Source organism: Phyllobates terribilis, unplaced genomic scaffold (assembly GCF_046119375.1).
Source record: "Phyllobates terribilis strain yellow unplaced genomic scaffold, ASM4611937v1 Scaffold_1__5_contigs__length_1240528914, whole genome shotgun sequence".
NCBI lineage: Eukaryota > Metazoa > Chordata > Amphibia > Anura > Dendrobatidae > Phyllobates > Phyllobates terribilis.
The window spans coordinates 318,567,999-318,583,891 of record NW_027362761.1 but is presented as its reverse complement, the minus strand read 5'-3'; the positions used below and the strand labels follow the sequence as shown (position 1 = coordinate 318,583,891).

Here is a 15,893-nt window from a genome sequence, read left to right as displayed (position 1 = left end):
AGTTTTTTCCTCCCCTTCTTTCAAGAGCCCTAACTTTGTTATTTCCCTTTTGACATCCAGCTGTATCAGAACTTGTTTTGAATAATGAGTTGTAGTTTTGAAATACCGCATTCATTTTACTATACAATGTACTGGAAACGGAAAGTAATTCTTTAAGTGCTGTGAAATCGTGAAAAAAAACGCAATTCTGTTATGTGTTGGGGGATTTTTTATTTACCGTATTTATTGTGTAGTAAAAATGTCCTGGCAATATGATTATCCAGGTCAGTATGATTATAGTGATACCAAACATGCATAGTTTTATTTTATTATTTAAATGGTGAAAAAGAATTAGATTTTCTGAGATTCATAACTTTTTTCCCATCAATGGAACTGTGTGAGGACTCATTTGTGTTGAGCTGATTTTTTTTAATTTTTTTTTATTGATACCAGTTTGGAGTACATATGACATTTTGATAATTTTTGGGGGGAATTGCAATGACTGAGTAAATCCATTTCTGTAATTTCATTTTTTTTTCCAGTTTCAGCGTTCACCATATGGAATAAATATTTCTGTAGTTTGGACAGTTATGCACACAGAAATAACAAATTTGTTATTTTTTTACATTTTCTCATTTATATTTGGGGAAAAGAGTGATGATTTAAATATTGATATTTTGTTCTTTTTTTTAATGTATATTTTTTTCAATATTGTTTTTCTTATTAGACTTGATCGTCTATGTAATACACTGTAATACAATAGTATTGCAGTGTATTTAGATAATGTAACGTGCCACGGGATGGTCTTCATAGGAGATCTCGCATGGCTGGCAGACATTGTGTGCCATCAGAAGGCCCTTGACTGCCATCAGCACTGTCGATCATGTCACGTGTTGTGCTTAATAACTTTTAAATTCTGCTGTCACGTTATGTAAGGGCTAATTAAGATGTCGCTGCAAGTTGGTCCGAGATTGGAACGCGATGCATAGGCTGGCCGCAGGCCTCCGTACCCAAGCATGGCAGCTTCATAGAAATATATGAAGCTGTCACTGTCACGCTTAGGGTGGGAGAGTCGCAGCCCGTCCATGCATTAGCGGTCCATGCTCGGATCGATTGACATGAAACATACCCTTTTGGATTGACCACGCCTACCCCGGGCTGTTTTCCGTGTGGACATTGCCTTGCGTGTACAAACATCGTACGTAGCGACACTTTCCGTACAGCGGATGGTGCAAGGGAGTTCAAGATTTTACATCGTATCACATGCGGAAGCATCAATGTGATATACTACGCTACTTGTGGATATGGTCGGATTTATGTAGGCCTCACCTTAAGGGAACACCGGGTACAGGTCCGTGAACATATACTGGACATGATTTCCGCTAAAAAAAAGTCCTGGACCCTTGACCCTAAAAACAATTCCCCAACATTTTTGGGATGCCTATGATTGCAATCCCAAGTCCCTCTTGGTCAAGGGAATTGATATTTTACTCATGGGTATAAGGGGAGGGAATGCCAGGCGACTTCTGGCCCAGCATGAAGCCAGATGGATTGTCACGCTGGGCACCATCTCCCCGAATGGTCTAGATGAGAGTTTGAGCTTCTCATAATTTTTATGACTTATTCGAAACCCTCATCCCCACTCCCCCCACCTTTCCCTTTCTCTCTCTTTTTATTAACTCATAATATTTGTGTTTATGGGTCCTTTGTGCTCCAGTTGCCTCTTGATCTCTATTGTTTACTCATAGACCAGGTGTAGTTTTTAATCAATTATTTCTTGTCTCGTATTCCGCCTTCTTCACATTTTTTTTATCTAATTCCTTGTTACTTATTATCACATTGTGTTTATTTATCCTGTTCTAGTGATTTTATCTCCTCTCTGTGCCATCTCCTGCACCCTGGGGACCTGGACATCTAAACTTCCCAAAAATGATGATCTGCCTCTTGGCGCTGTTTATGATGCATAAAGAATAGCAAAAGATGGACTTATCTCCCCACTTGGATTATCCCCCATTTTGGCTATACCTGAGATTGCATCTTTAACATCTACCTGGGATGAGTGTCCCCCTCTGCGCCATCACTTCTGTGACCATGGAGCGTCCACCTATGGATTTAATTTATACTTACCCTGTATTTTCTGCATCTGTGGTGCGCGCGTGCTCCTTGGCGTCCCGCAATCGCCGGGCGCGTCTCCGGGATCTAAGTGCTTGCGGCGCCTGCTATGATGGCTGGGGCGGTTGCCATGGCGACACAGCAGGTCAGGCACATGCGCGCTGTTTACACGGTCCAGGTGGCCATAACGACTGGCCATGTGGGACGCCACATGACCTTGTCGGCTCCATCTTAAAAAGGTCCTCTCCTGCATCTGAGACATGGCACCTTCCGCGAAACGCGCGTCGGAGGTCGGTGTGGGGATTGCCTTTTCATCTGGTTCTTTCCCTACCATCCCCCTCTGCACATCTGTCTTGGTAAGAGAGCTTTTGGTGTCAATACCATTGTTACTGACCACTTGGTCTTTTTATGCTTGATACATTATCATTGACTCTGTTTTTGCTCTCTTTAGCCTTAGACACATTGTCTTGTACCTAAGTGATCCCCTTTCTGTTGCGGAGAGATATTTACCTTATATATGATCTTACTGTAGCACATTAAGGATTATTCTCAAGCACTGAAGTCACTTTATTTTGATGTACAGAGCCTACATGCTCTTATCTCCTACTGTCCTAGTAACATTTTTAGCATTATGTTTGTTAAGTGCAATTTTCAATAAATTTTCATACTTTTTTGCATAAATCATTTACTCCTTTTCTCTTTGTGTATATTTGATTGACATGGATGTCTGAATGAGCCCAAAAACAGCTAGTACCCTTGCTGTATGGAGAGCTGGCTGAGCTCCTGAGTCTGTTATATACAGAGAGAGCGGGGGGCTGCTGTACATGGGGCTGCTGTACATGTACGACTTTCTTTTCTAATGGGATAAAAGATCTGCTGCTGACATCTTGGTGTCAGGTATTACAGTATTAGACAGGTAGTTTTAATGTTGTGGCTGATCGGTATATATACATGACATATAGTACCAGTCAGTAATAATCATATAGTAAAAGTTGCCAGCATAGTTCATAAAAATTGAGATAATTTGAAGAACAATATAAAATCCTGTTTACAGCGCGGAAGATGGTGAGCAGACTCTTGTGCTGCCTGCACAGCTCTTCCTCCTCTAGATACGTAAATCCAGGTCTGATCCTCTGAGCCCTTCTGGGATAGCAGATAAACCTCGCTATACAATAGCCGGGCAGTTGTAAGCTGGAGCTGTCTGACAAGCTTCATGTGCTGCACTCCAGACAATTACCCCAGGCACATTCCTGTCACCTGTACCTCACAGGATCCGTAAGCCAAGCGCTGGTCCCAGCGGCTTCTCCATCCTCATTTACAGGGATATAATGCTTGTTTTCTTAAAAGGGAATTATATTATTAGCACTAACAAGGATTACCAGTGACGTTGGAATCAAGCTTTCTAACATTATTCTGATGCCTCCAGAAGGTGCACTTTTCTCCTGTGGCGAGGCCACCCACATCTCATGTCCCTGGTGGCTGATGCCTAACTAAACACTCAAGCAATTTTTCACAGTTAATATGAAGGACGTTTTAAAGAGTGAAAGCTTTTCACAATATTTAAGGAAACACCTTTAACAGCTTGGGAGTGGTTGGATTATGTTGTGCGAACATGTGGGTTAGAGCGAAACATATATTTTGAGATTTTTGTAAATGGGCATTACTATGAGAGTAGTAATTAAAAATATAGGTGGTGAACTGACACTGCATGGCTCAGCGTGAAACATGGAAACGCTTGATCAGGAACATGAAAGCGGTGACTTATAGATACTTTGCATTTTCTGTAAATGGCCTCAGTTTTTGATTGTACTTACTGTCTTACTTACTGTTTGCGGCATCAGACATTTTTTGTTTGACGGTTGGCAAAAAATAAATGATCCTACTCCTCAATTACTATTTCACTCCAAACTTTTAGTGGTCTTACAAATATAGTAAATTGCCACGTCTCAAAATTTTCTCCACCAGACTGCTGCATTCAGCAGTCGCTGCATCGGTTAGTATAGGGCACGCAGAGGGCCAAAATGAAAAGCTTGGACATAGTTGCGGGCCAACTTGTATACAGAATAATGGGCCCAACATAGTCCTCCATACAGTATAATGAGCCCACATAGCTTTCCATACAGTATATTGGGCCCCTAATAGTCTTCCTTATAGTATTATGGGCCCAACATTGCCTTATATACAGTATAATAGGCCCCACAAAGTCCTCCATACAGAATAAGGGCCCCACATAGTCCTCCATACAGAATAATGGCCCCACAAAGTCCTCCATACAGAATAATGGCCCCACATAGTCCTTCATACAGAATAATGGGCCCCACATAGTCCTCCATACAGAATAATGGCCCCACATAGTCCTCCATACAGAATAATGGCCCCACATAGTCCTCCATACAGAATAATGGCCCCACAAAGTCCTCCATACAGAATAATGGCCCCACAAAGTCCTCCATACAGTATAATGGACCGCACATAGTCCTCCGTACAGAATAATGGGCCCCACATAGTCCTCCGTACAGAATAATGGGCCCCACATAGTCCTCCATACAGAATAATGGCACCACATAGTCCTCCATACAGAATAATGGCACCACGTAGTCCTCGATACAGAATAATGGCCCCACATAGGGGAGGTGGTTCTGGTGTCGCGGGTCAAATATAATCACCCTGTGGGCCAGATTTGGCCCACAGGCCAGAGTTTGACTTGTATGATATAGGGTGAAGGGTCACTGTTTACGCAGTGGCGAAACCTGCAACTGTCAGTCATTGATGGCATAACCTATAGATGTTATTTAGCACTGAATTTTCAATATTTTTGAAGTCTTATAAATGTTTCTAGGTCTGGTCATTTAGAGTAAGGTACTGCAATATATTAAGAAAATACAATGGAAAGTTGTGGAAATACAAGTACCAGAAACACACTCCATGCCCCATTGCTTTTCATTAGTCCAAAACACATATGTTTTAGACAATAAATATGGCTTTTATTTATGAGAAGTGCTGGAGCACTGATGGTTTTTCTGGTACTTTCAATCAAGCACGATTATAATTGTTGTGACTGTCACAACAGCAACGTGGAGAACCTCTATTTTTTAATGCCTTATCTAACTGTGAAGATGATATTACCCCATGTGGCGCACTGCTTTTGTTCTCTAGTTTCCACTATATTAAAAGGCGCACCAGAGAATGGAGTCCACAACAGCTATGAGTTCTTGTAGAGTTCAACTACATGGTATGTCAGTTTTCTGGTGTCCATTATCATAAATTTGTTGTGCATCTATTGACCACGCGCCCTGTTAGAATAGTGATGAGGGTGGTCTTCAAGGAGAAACAGATGGAATATTTTTGGCTCAGAAAACTCTAGCACTGAATTTTTCAACTTTTTGACACCTGAAAAAACAATGGAGAGAGAAAATAAATTTCTCGCGTTGTTCTTTTAAAATAAAGTAATCTGGTCATTCTCTGCTGTAGTAGTAGAGTCTTTTCTTGTCGTTCTCTACAGTCGGTAAATATAGAATGTAGTTGAGCAAAAGCATCAACGATTGATCTTCTCTATTAAGCACGATATATGGTGGTACAGAATAGTGGCAAGAGGTAGTAACTTCATTTTTCTGTACAGTTTGTTGGGTAAAGGGCATGAAATCCATGTCAAACATGTCAATGAACCACACTGTAGCCACCCGTGCATCGTGCATATTTGTCTTGCAGCCCTAATACTGTTTTGCTGTAATGCATAAAAAAAGAGTGGGGACGCCATCTCTATGATGTGCATATGCTCTAATATGATATATAGATAGGGTTTGTCATCCTGAGACCAATAATTTAAGGCTAAAATTACTACACTAGCCACATTTATCATCTATCCAGAGAAGAGGTGTTATTAATGTGTGATTGTCAAGAGTCCAACCTCTGGGACCCTACCAATCACAGGGGTCTCGTGCCCCCAGGTTAGAGGTATGGTAGCACTGATGTCTGACCACCACTCTGTTCACTATACATAGTAGCAGTGGCCACAAATGTGGGCTATCTCTCCTGTGTGTAAGCATGCACACTAACACTCAATTCCTGTAAGATTTTTAGATCTAAGACTTCTTGTGATGACACATTTATCACCTATCCTATGAATAGCTAATAAGTGTTTGTGGGATAACCCATTAGGTAGCTAGTTTTGGAAGCGCATACAACAGCATTACTGGTGCAGCACACAAAGACCTTGCGGGTGCATCTTATGGACCCATGGGCAATGTACAGTATTTTGCCAAATGTTGCCTGCGTATTCTTCTTTAGAAGAATATATTAAAACATGCCTACATTTTTTTTTGTCCTAAACTGTGTTCATACCACATTCTTTTTCCCAAATAGCACTCTTTCGGGGCTTCCGTTTATGTAGCTGAAAAACTGTAGTCCGATGTTTTCTTCGAATGTAATCATTCACTTAAATAGGGCAGATAAAGTCTTAATGTGAAATTGTGTACTCTGACTTTCTCTCCAGCTTTGCCTCTTCCTGTGACTCAATAACGAGGTAGACTGCTGTATAGTAACTGTCCGATCTGCCTCTCCCCCGACTTCATCTGTTCATCTGAGTTCCGTGCAGTCATTTATGGGAAATGTTGATTGTCAGATATCCCATTTTTATTGCAGCATTAAGTGAGAGCTGACTCCTGCAGAGAGTAAGGCTTCTCTATTCAGCAGTGTACTCTCCGATTTTATGAGCGTGGAAGGCGTTCTGTTTATTGTTTTCTCTAATGGAAGGCCAGATTACATCTCTAATCTTGTAATCACGCAACAATTAGGATATTATTGAGGTGTGGTACTTATGCAACAGCATACAATCAAAATAAAATAAACTCTGTTTACTTTTTTGACAGATTGGTGGTTGGAGCAAGCTGTATCCTTTTATATCAGAGCTGCTTATTTCCTCTTCTGACGTACTTTTATTATGGTTTCTCTTAACATTTAGCTTAAGAGTATGAATGATAAAACGCATTGACAGGTGGTGTGATGTGCAGATGATAATGAAAATGTAGAATTTTGCAAAATCTATTTGCATGCCGACAATACAAGTATGTAAACTTTCGCAGAACAAAAGATGCTACATCACAAGTACCTCCTCCGAGTGGTTGGTGCCCTATAACTCAATATTCAGCACTTGAACTAATTCATGACCAGCGACTAAAAAATGTACATCGTAGCAGTGTATGGGTTTCCACTCTGTAATGTACCGCTTCCAACTCTGCAATGTACCGGTTCCCACTCTGTAATGTACCGGTTCCCACTCTGTAATGTACTGCTTCCAACTCTGCAATGTACCGGTTCCCACTCTGTAATGTACTGCTTCCAACTCTGCAATGTACCGGTTCCCACTCTGTAATGTACCGCTTCCAACTCTGTAATGTACCGGTTCCCACTCTGTAATGTACCGGTTCCCACTCTGTAATGTACTGCTTCCAACTCTGCAATGTACCGGTTCCCACTCTGTAATGTACTGCTTCCAACTCTGCAATGTACCGGTTCCCACTCTGTAATGTACCGCTTCCAACTCTGCAATGTACCGGTTACCACTCTGTAATGTACCGGTTCCCACTCTGTAATGTACTGCTTCCAACTCTGCAATGTACCGGTTCCCACTCTGTAATGTACCGCTTCCAACTCTGCAATGTACCGGTTTCCACTCTGCACGATACCGGTTCCCACTCTGCACGATACCTGTTCCCACTCTGCAATGTACATTGTCGTCAGGCTGATTTCACAAGTGTTGTAAGTGCACCTGTTAGATAAGTGACAAGGGCACGGCTGAATTACTTAGCCCTCTTGTTTCAACTGCCAGGATCTATGCTAATGCCGCAATATCTAAATGGTTAGACAAAGGGAAGCATCTCCATATTTTTCCCAATAAAAATGCCTTATAAAATAAAAATATAAAAAGTCTCTGCCTCCATAACAATTCAAACTATTCAATTAAGATATTTAACCCGCACATTGAATGCTGGAAATAAAAAAATAAAAAACAATGGCAAAATTGGTGTTTTTACTTGTCCCTCCTCACATAAAACTCTAAAAAGCAATCAAAAATGTTTCTGTCCCCCAAAAAGGCACATATAAAAGTTATAGCTCATTCCACAAATGAGAAGTCCTCAGGCTGCTCTATCAATTGAAAAATAAAAATTTTATGGGTCTGTGAATGTAGAAACATAAATATATACATATATACTGTATATCCCCTTAGTGACCAGACCAATTTTTTTTAAATCTGATCAGTATCACTTTATGTACTAATAACTCTGGGATGCTTCAACATATCCCATTGAGTTTGAGACAGTTTTTTTGCGACACATTATACTTTATAATAATGGTAAATTTATGTTGATATGTTTTGTGTTTATTTCTAAAAAAATCAGAAATTTGACAAAAACTTGGAATGACTATCCCTTTAATCCCCATAGTCATACCACACAAAAAACTTTAATAAATAACATTTCCCTCATCTCTCCTTTACACCGGTATCATTTGTAAAATGTTGTTTTATTTTATTAACATTTTAGAAGGTTTCAAAATGTAGCAGTAATTTTTCATTTTTTCAAGGAAATTTACAGAGCTTATTTTTTTAGGCACCTGCTCAGTTTTGAAGCGACTTTAAGGGTCCTATATATTGGAAATCACCCAAAAGTGATGCCATTTTAAAAACCGCACCCCTCAACATATTCAAAATTGCTTTCAGATAGTTCATTAACCTTTCAGGTACTTTTCAGGAATTAATGCAAAAAGGCATGACAGGAATGAAAAAGTTTATTTTTACCACCTAAATTGTAATAATTTCTAGCCGGCAGACTCTAAGGCTGTTATTTGGCCATTAACTTCCATGACAAACATCAGGACCACATAATCAAGATCACAGGGTGCCAATGGGATTAAAGAGGAAGCCCCCACACTCTGTTAATCATTTAGATGCTGTAGTCACTATTGACAGCAGCATCTAAGGGGTTAAACGATCATGGTCAGTACCAAAATTGATCATGGCTGATGCCGCAAGTTGTCAGCTATAGTGTGCAGGTGGCAGCTAAAGGATTGTCACCTGTCGGGGAACGCTAGATTCTTATATCGCAGGTCAGTAAAAAGACGTATTGGTGGTCACTAAGGGGATATAGGTACTGTGCAATAGTTTTAGGCTATAGATGTAGGCTTCAGGAAATCTTTCTGTAATACCAGACCGACATGATGATGTTGAGATCAGGGCTCTGTGGGTGCCATATGATCACTTCAAATATTGATTTGATTTAGTTTTCTGTTTTGTTTATTAACTTTGCATTTTGTTATTTGATAACAATAAACTATTAACACTTCCATTTTAGAAAGCATTCTTACACTGAACAAAAATATAAACGCAACACTTTTGTTTTTGCTACCATTTTTCATGAGCTGAACTGAAAGATCTAAGACTTTTTATACGTACACAAAAGGCCTCTTTCTCTCAGGTATCGTTCACAAATTTGTCTAAATCTGTGTTAGTGAGCACTTCTCCTTTGGCAAAATAATTCATCCACCTCACAGGTGTGGTATATCCAGATGCTGATTTAGACAGCATGATTCATAGAATCATAGTATGTTAGCATTGGAAGGGACCTCCAGGGTCTTCATGTTTATTGCACAGGTGTGCCTTAGGCAGCCCCAATAAACGGCCACTCTAAAATGTCCAGTTTTACAGTATTGTGGGAATCAGAAAACCAGCCAGTATCTGGTGTGACCACTATTTGTCTCACGCAGTACAACACATGTCCTTTGCATAGAGTTGATCAGGTTGTCGATTGTGGCCTGTGAAATGTTGGTCCACTCCACTTCAATGGCTGTGCGAAGTTGCTGTGTATTAGCAGGAAGTTAAACATGCCGTCATATACACTGATCTAGAGTATCCCAAGCATACTCAGTGGGTGACATGTCCGGTGAGTATGCTGACCATGCAAGAACTGAGATGATTTCAGCTTCCAGGAATTATGTACCGATCTTTGCAACATGGGGCCGTGCATTATCATGCTGCAACATGAGGTGATGGTTGTGGAAGAATGGCATAACAAGGGGCCTCAGGATCTCGTCAAGGTATCTCTGCGCATTCAAAATGGCATCAATAAAATGCACCTGTGTTCATTGTCCATAACATACTCCTGCCCATAACATAACCCCACCATCACCATGGGTCACTCGATTCACAATGTTGACCTCAGCAAACCGCTCACCCACACGACGCCATACACGCAGTCTGCCACCTGCCCTGTACAGTGAAAACTGGGAGAACTCCTCTTCAACGTGCCAGATGACATTGAATGTGAGCATTTGCCCACTCAAGTAGGTTACAACAACGAACTGCCGTCAGGTGGAGACCCCGATGAGGACGACGAACATGCCGATGAGCTTCCCTGAGACAGTTTCTGACAGTTTGTGCAGAAATTCTTTGGTTATGCAAACCAGTTCTTGCAGCACCTGTCCAGGTGGCTGGTCTCAGATGATCTTGGAGATGAAGATGCTGGATGTTGAGGTCCTGGGCTGGTGTGGTTACACGTGGTTTGAGGTTGTCAGGCCGGTTGGATGTACTGCCAAATTCTCTGAAATGCCTTTTGAGATGGCTTATGGTAGAGAAATGAACATTCAGTTCATGGGCATCAGCTCTGGTGGACATTCCTGCAGTCAGCATGCCAATTCCACGCTCCCTCAAAATGAGCGACATCCGTGGCATTGTATGATAAAACTGCACATTTTAGAGTGACCTTTTATTGTGGGCAGCCTAAGGCACACGTGCAATAATCATGCTGTCTAATCAGCATCTTGATATGCCACACTTCTGAGGTGGATGGATTACCTCGGCAAAGGAGAGGCGCTCACGATCACAGATTTAGACAAATTTGTGAACAATATTTGAGAGAAAAAGGCCTAGATCTTTGAGTTCTGCTCTTGAAAAATGAGAGCAAAACGAAGTGTTGCATTTATATTTTTGTTCAGTGTACTTTGCAGCAGCATTTTTTCCACTGCAATAATTTTAGGGTAGTGTGGAAAAAATGGAGTGTAATCCTGTCAGTGTATAGCACTGAGCTTCCTGGAGTGAGGTCACTGGAGTTCAATCAGCTGATGATCAGCTTACTGCACCAGTGCTGCGTGAGAAAATTCTCACACAGCACCGATGCCGTAAGTGAGGTCACCAGAGCTCTGAGCTGATTATCAGCTGATTGAACTCCAGTGACCTCACTCCCGGCAGCTCAGTGCTATACACTGCCGGGAGCGATCGCGCTCCCGTCAGTGTATAGAGTGCTGCCAGGTGATCAGATCGCCGTGGGACACTCGTGATGATGGTGGTAGGTGAGTATGAAGTGTTTTTTATTTTAATAGCAATTTATATCAACTTTTTTTTTCTTTTCATGTAGCACAGGCATCGGCTGAAGAGACTTCTCCCCTCAGCGGCCGTAGGATGATGGGAGGAGTAGTCTCCCGTGGGCAATTCTTTGTGCGTTTTTGCTGCGTTTTTGGATCATTGACTTGAATTGAGTCAGTCAAATACGCAGGAAAAATCCGCAAATATTTTTTTACCTGCGTTTTTGCTCCTGATATGACTGATTCAGTTGAAGTCAATGGGTGAAAAACACTGTAAAAAAGCACAAAGAATTGACATGCTGCAGATTTAATCGCAATGACAATCCTGACAGGAAAATTCCTGATCATGTGCACAGCACTTTATTGTCATAAACTTTATAGCTCCAAAATGAAAACAGCCTTTCTCCAGTACAAGTAAATAACACAAATAGTCCTTTCTTCAGGTACAATGAACAAATTAAACGCAGTCAACAAACAAACACCTCTGTTCAGCTCCAACACAACTCCATTCTGTTTAGCTACCCCAGCTGCTGTTATTAGGCCTGTAAAACCCAGGCTGGGTTACAACTTTTTTTTCACCCAGACTCTTTTGGTTGCTCCTAAATCTGGACCCAATATCAAGTCAAATTAACCCTCTCAGTAACCTAATGTTACGGTTACAGATTTAATAATAATAATAATAATAATATTTTTTTATTTTTATAGCGCCAACATATTCCGCAGCACTTTACAATTTTAGGGGGGGCTTATACTGACAATACAGAATAAGCATATCACATATCGAAAGGAGTGAGGGCCCTGCTCGCAAGCTTACAGTCTATGAGGAAATGGGGGAGACACAAAAGGTAAAATGTACATATATTGTATAATGCAGCCTTGATATACTAAATAGGATAAATAGTAGTACATGAACAGGTTGCCAGCCAGTATGTGTACAGTCCAGACCGAGGCTATTAAGTGCATGGATGGTATTAACCTGAAATTGAAGAAGATTTTAATGTGGGCCAAAACTAGGACAGTTAGATAGTGTGTTGAGGCGATAGGCCAGTCTAAAGAAATGTTTTTTTTAGGGTCCGCTTGAAACTGTGGGTATTCAGAATTAATCAAACTGTCCTGGGTAGTGCATTCCAAAGAATTGGCGCAGCACGCGAGAAATCTTGGAGACGGGAGTGGGAAGTTCGGATTATGGAGGATTTTTGTTTTAAGTCATTGGCAGAACAGAGGGCACGGGTAGGTTGGTAGACTGAGACAAGGGAGGAGATATATGGGGGTGCTGAAGCATGGAGTGCTTTGTGGGTAAGCGTGATAAGTTTATATTGAACTCTATATTGGATGGGCAACCAATGCAATGAATGGCACAGGGAAGAGGCATCGGTGTAGCGGTTGGTGAGGAATATGATTCTGGCTGCTGTGTTAAGGACGGATTGGAGAGGGGAGAGTTTAGTAAGAGGGAGACTGATAAGTAAAGAGTTTCAATAGTCGAGACGAGAATGAATAAGAGCTACAGTAAGAGTTTTTGCAGAGTCAAAGGTAAGAAAAGTCCTGATTCTTGAGATGTTTTTGAGGTGTAGATGACATGAGCGAGCGAGTGATTTGATGTGAGGAGTGAAGGAAAGATCTGAATCAAAAATGACCCCAAGACAGCGGGCTTGTTGCTGGGGAGTAATGGTTGAGCCACAAACGGAAATGGCAATATCGGGCATAGGAAGGTTAGTGGAGGGAGGAAATACGAGTAGTTCAGTTTTTGACAGATTCAGTTTTAGATAGAGGGAGGAGAAAATATTATTAGACACATTAGAAAGACAATCACTGGTCTTTTGTAATAATGCAGGGGTGATGTCATAAGAAGAGGTGTATAATTGGGTGTCATCAGCATAGAGATGGTACTGAAAGCCGAATCTGCTGATTGTTTGTCCAATAGGAGCAGTGTATAAGGAGAAAAGAAGGGGGCCTAGGACTGATCCTTGAGGAACCCCGATAGTAAGGGGAAGGAGAGAGGAGGAGGAGCCGGCAAAAGACACAGAGAAGTAGCGGTCAGAGAGGTAGGAGGAGAACCAAGAGAGAACAGTTTCCTTGAGGCCAATAGAGCAGAGCATAGTGAGGAGGAGCTGATGATCCACAGTGTCGAATGCTGCAGAGAGATCTAGGAGAATCAGCAGGAAATAGTGACCATTAGATTTAGCTGTTAGTAGATCATTAGAGACTTTAGTGAGGGCTGTTTCAGTAGAATGTAAAGAGAGGAAACCAGATTGTAAAGGGTCAAGAAGAGAGTTATTTGAGAGATAGCGGATTAGACGGGAATGGACCAGGCGTTCCAGGAGTTTAGAGATAAAGGGAAGATTGGAAACAGGTCTGTAGTTGGCCGTGAAGTTCTGGTCAAGGGATGTTTTTTTAAGTAATGGATGTATGTTGGCGTGTTTAAAAGAAGAGGGAAAGATACCTGATGAGAGAGAGAGGTTGAACATTTTAGTTAGGTGAGTGGTGACAGCTGGAGAAAGGGACTGAATGAAATGTGAGGGAATAGGGTCACAGGTGGTAGGGCGAGAAGATGCAATGAGCCTGATCACTTCATCTTCCATGACTGGTTCGAAGTCAGAAAGTGAGCAAGATACAATGTGGGGGGGGGGAGCATGCATAACATTTGGGGATTGGGTGAAAATTTCCTGTCGGATATGGTCAATTTTTTCTTGGAAATAATTGGCCAGATCGTCATCGCTGAGGTCGGTGGTCGGGGCCTGTGCTATTTGATTGAGGAGAGAGTGAAATGTGTCAAAGAGGCGTTTAGGATTATTGGAAAGTGAGATGGTGAGATTGTTAAAGTAGGTTTGTTTGGAGAGGTGAAGGGCAGAGTTATATGTTTTCAGCATAAATTTATAATGGAGGAAATCTTGGGGCAGATTAGATTTTCTCCACAGCCGTTCAGCACACCTGGGGCACCGCTGGAGAAAACGTGTTTGCGGCGTGTGCCAGGATTTGTTGCCGTCTATGCCGAATTGTTCTTTGTGTAGGAGGTGCGGCTTCATCCAGGGCGCATATCAATATTTCGTTGTAATGCTTCAATGCAGAGTCGGGACATGAGAAGGAGGAGATTGGGGCCAATGATGATTGCAACTTTTTCACAAATTAATGGCGTGTATATTTCTGTAAGTGTGGAAAGTGGGGGTTTCTTGAGTAGAGTCACAGTTCTTGACAGAGAATGAAAGAAGATTATGGTCAGAGAGTTGAAGGGGAGAGTTAGTAAAGTCATGTACTGAGCAAAGCCGGGAGAAGATCAGGTCCAATGTGTTCCCGTCTTCATGTGTAGGAGAATTAGCAAGCTGTGAAAGGCCGAAGGAGGAGGTTAGCGATAAAAGATGAGCGGCAGATGGGGAAAGGGGATCGCCAATTGGGATGTTAAAATCTCCCATGATTAGAGTGGGAATGTCGCAGGATAGAAAATTTGAAAGCCAAGCAGCAAAGTGATCCAGGAATTGACGGGAGGGACCTGGAGGGCGATAGCCAACCGCCACTCGCAGGGAGAAGGGCTGGTAGAGTCTGACTGTGTGGGCCTCAAAAGAAGGGAAGATAAGGGAGGGTACTGGGGGGATAACCTGAAAAGTACATTTTGTTTAAAGTAGCAGACCAACACCTCCACCTGATCTGTTGTCAGGTCTCGGGGTAGGAGAGAAGTGTAGGCCACCATATGAGAGAGCAGCAGCGGCGGTGGTGTCCGACTGCTGGATCCTGGTTTCGGTGAGAGCCAGAAGGTTGAGGGAATTAGAAGAAAAAGTCATGGATGTAAGAAAGTTTATTACATGCTGAGCGCGCATTCCAAAGGGCACCGTTGAAAAAGACAGAAGGCATGCAAGGAATATTAATAAGATTAGCAGGGTTTCTGAATGTAACAGGGAAAGGGTAAGTGTTATTATTACTGGAGGGTCCTGGATTAGGAGAAATATCATCTGCGACTAAGAGAAGGAGGATATAGAGAGTGAGCAGATGGTTGAGTGATTTGTGAGAGCGTTTCCTGTGTTGTATGGTGGGAATGAATGGATCTGTGTGGTATAACATTGTGAAGAGAGCATGACAGCTGTACATAGGAGTAGGGAGGAAAGTTTTACATTACTGTGGGCAACCACCTCAGTGGCACATATCTGCCATCCATGACCTTACCTCCTGCTTTGTTACAATACATACACTGTATATGTATCTGGTAGTTGATTTTTTTTGTACATAATATGATTCATTTTGCAGGTGTCCACACCTAAACCTATAATTTCCTTTTTTACCATTGGCATAATAAGGTCTTTCGCTCTATACACACTATAAATTTATACAATATAAATATATTATATATATGAATTAAAGTTTTTTCATTGCGAGAAAGCCCGTATTATGCCAAGGGTAAAAAATAAATAATATGCTTACAGTAGGTGTGGACACCTGCAAAATGACTCCTATAATACATA

At 41.6% G+C, this 15,893-nt stretch overlaps 1 protein-coding gene across 1 annotated transcript in view; it reads left to right on the top strand.

Annotated features, from left to right (window-relative positions):
* TXNRD2 (thioredoxin reductase 2) overlaps positions 1 to 15,893 on the top strand; it is a 155,170-nt gene that overhangs the window by 67,231 nt on the left and 72,046 nt on the right. Inside the window, exon 9 of the mRNA XM_073675428.1 lies at positions 6,960 to 6,979. Coding sequence (XP_073531529.1) covers positions 6,960 to 6,979 — 20 coding nt within the window. The remainder of the gene's footprint in view (positions 1 to 6,959; positions 6,980 to 15,893) is intronic.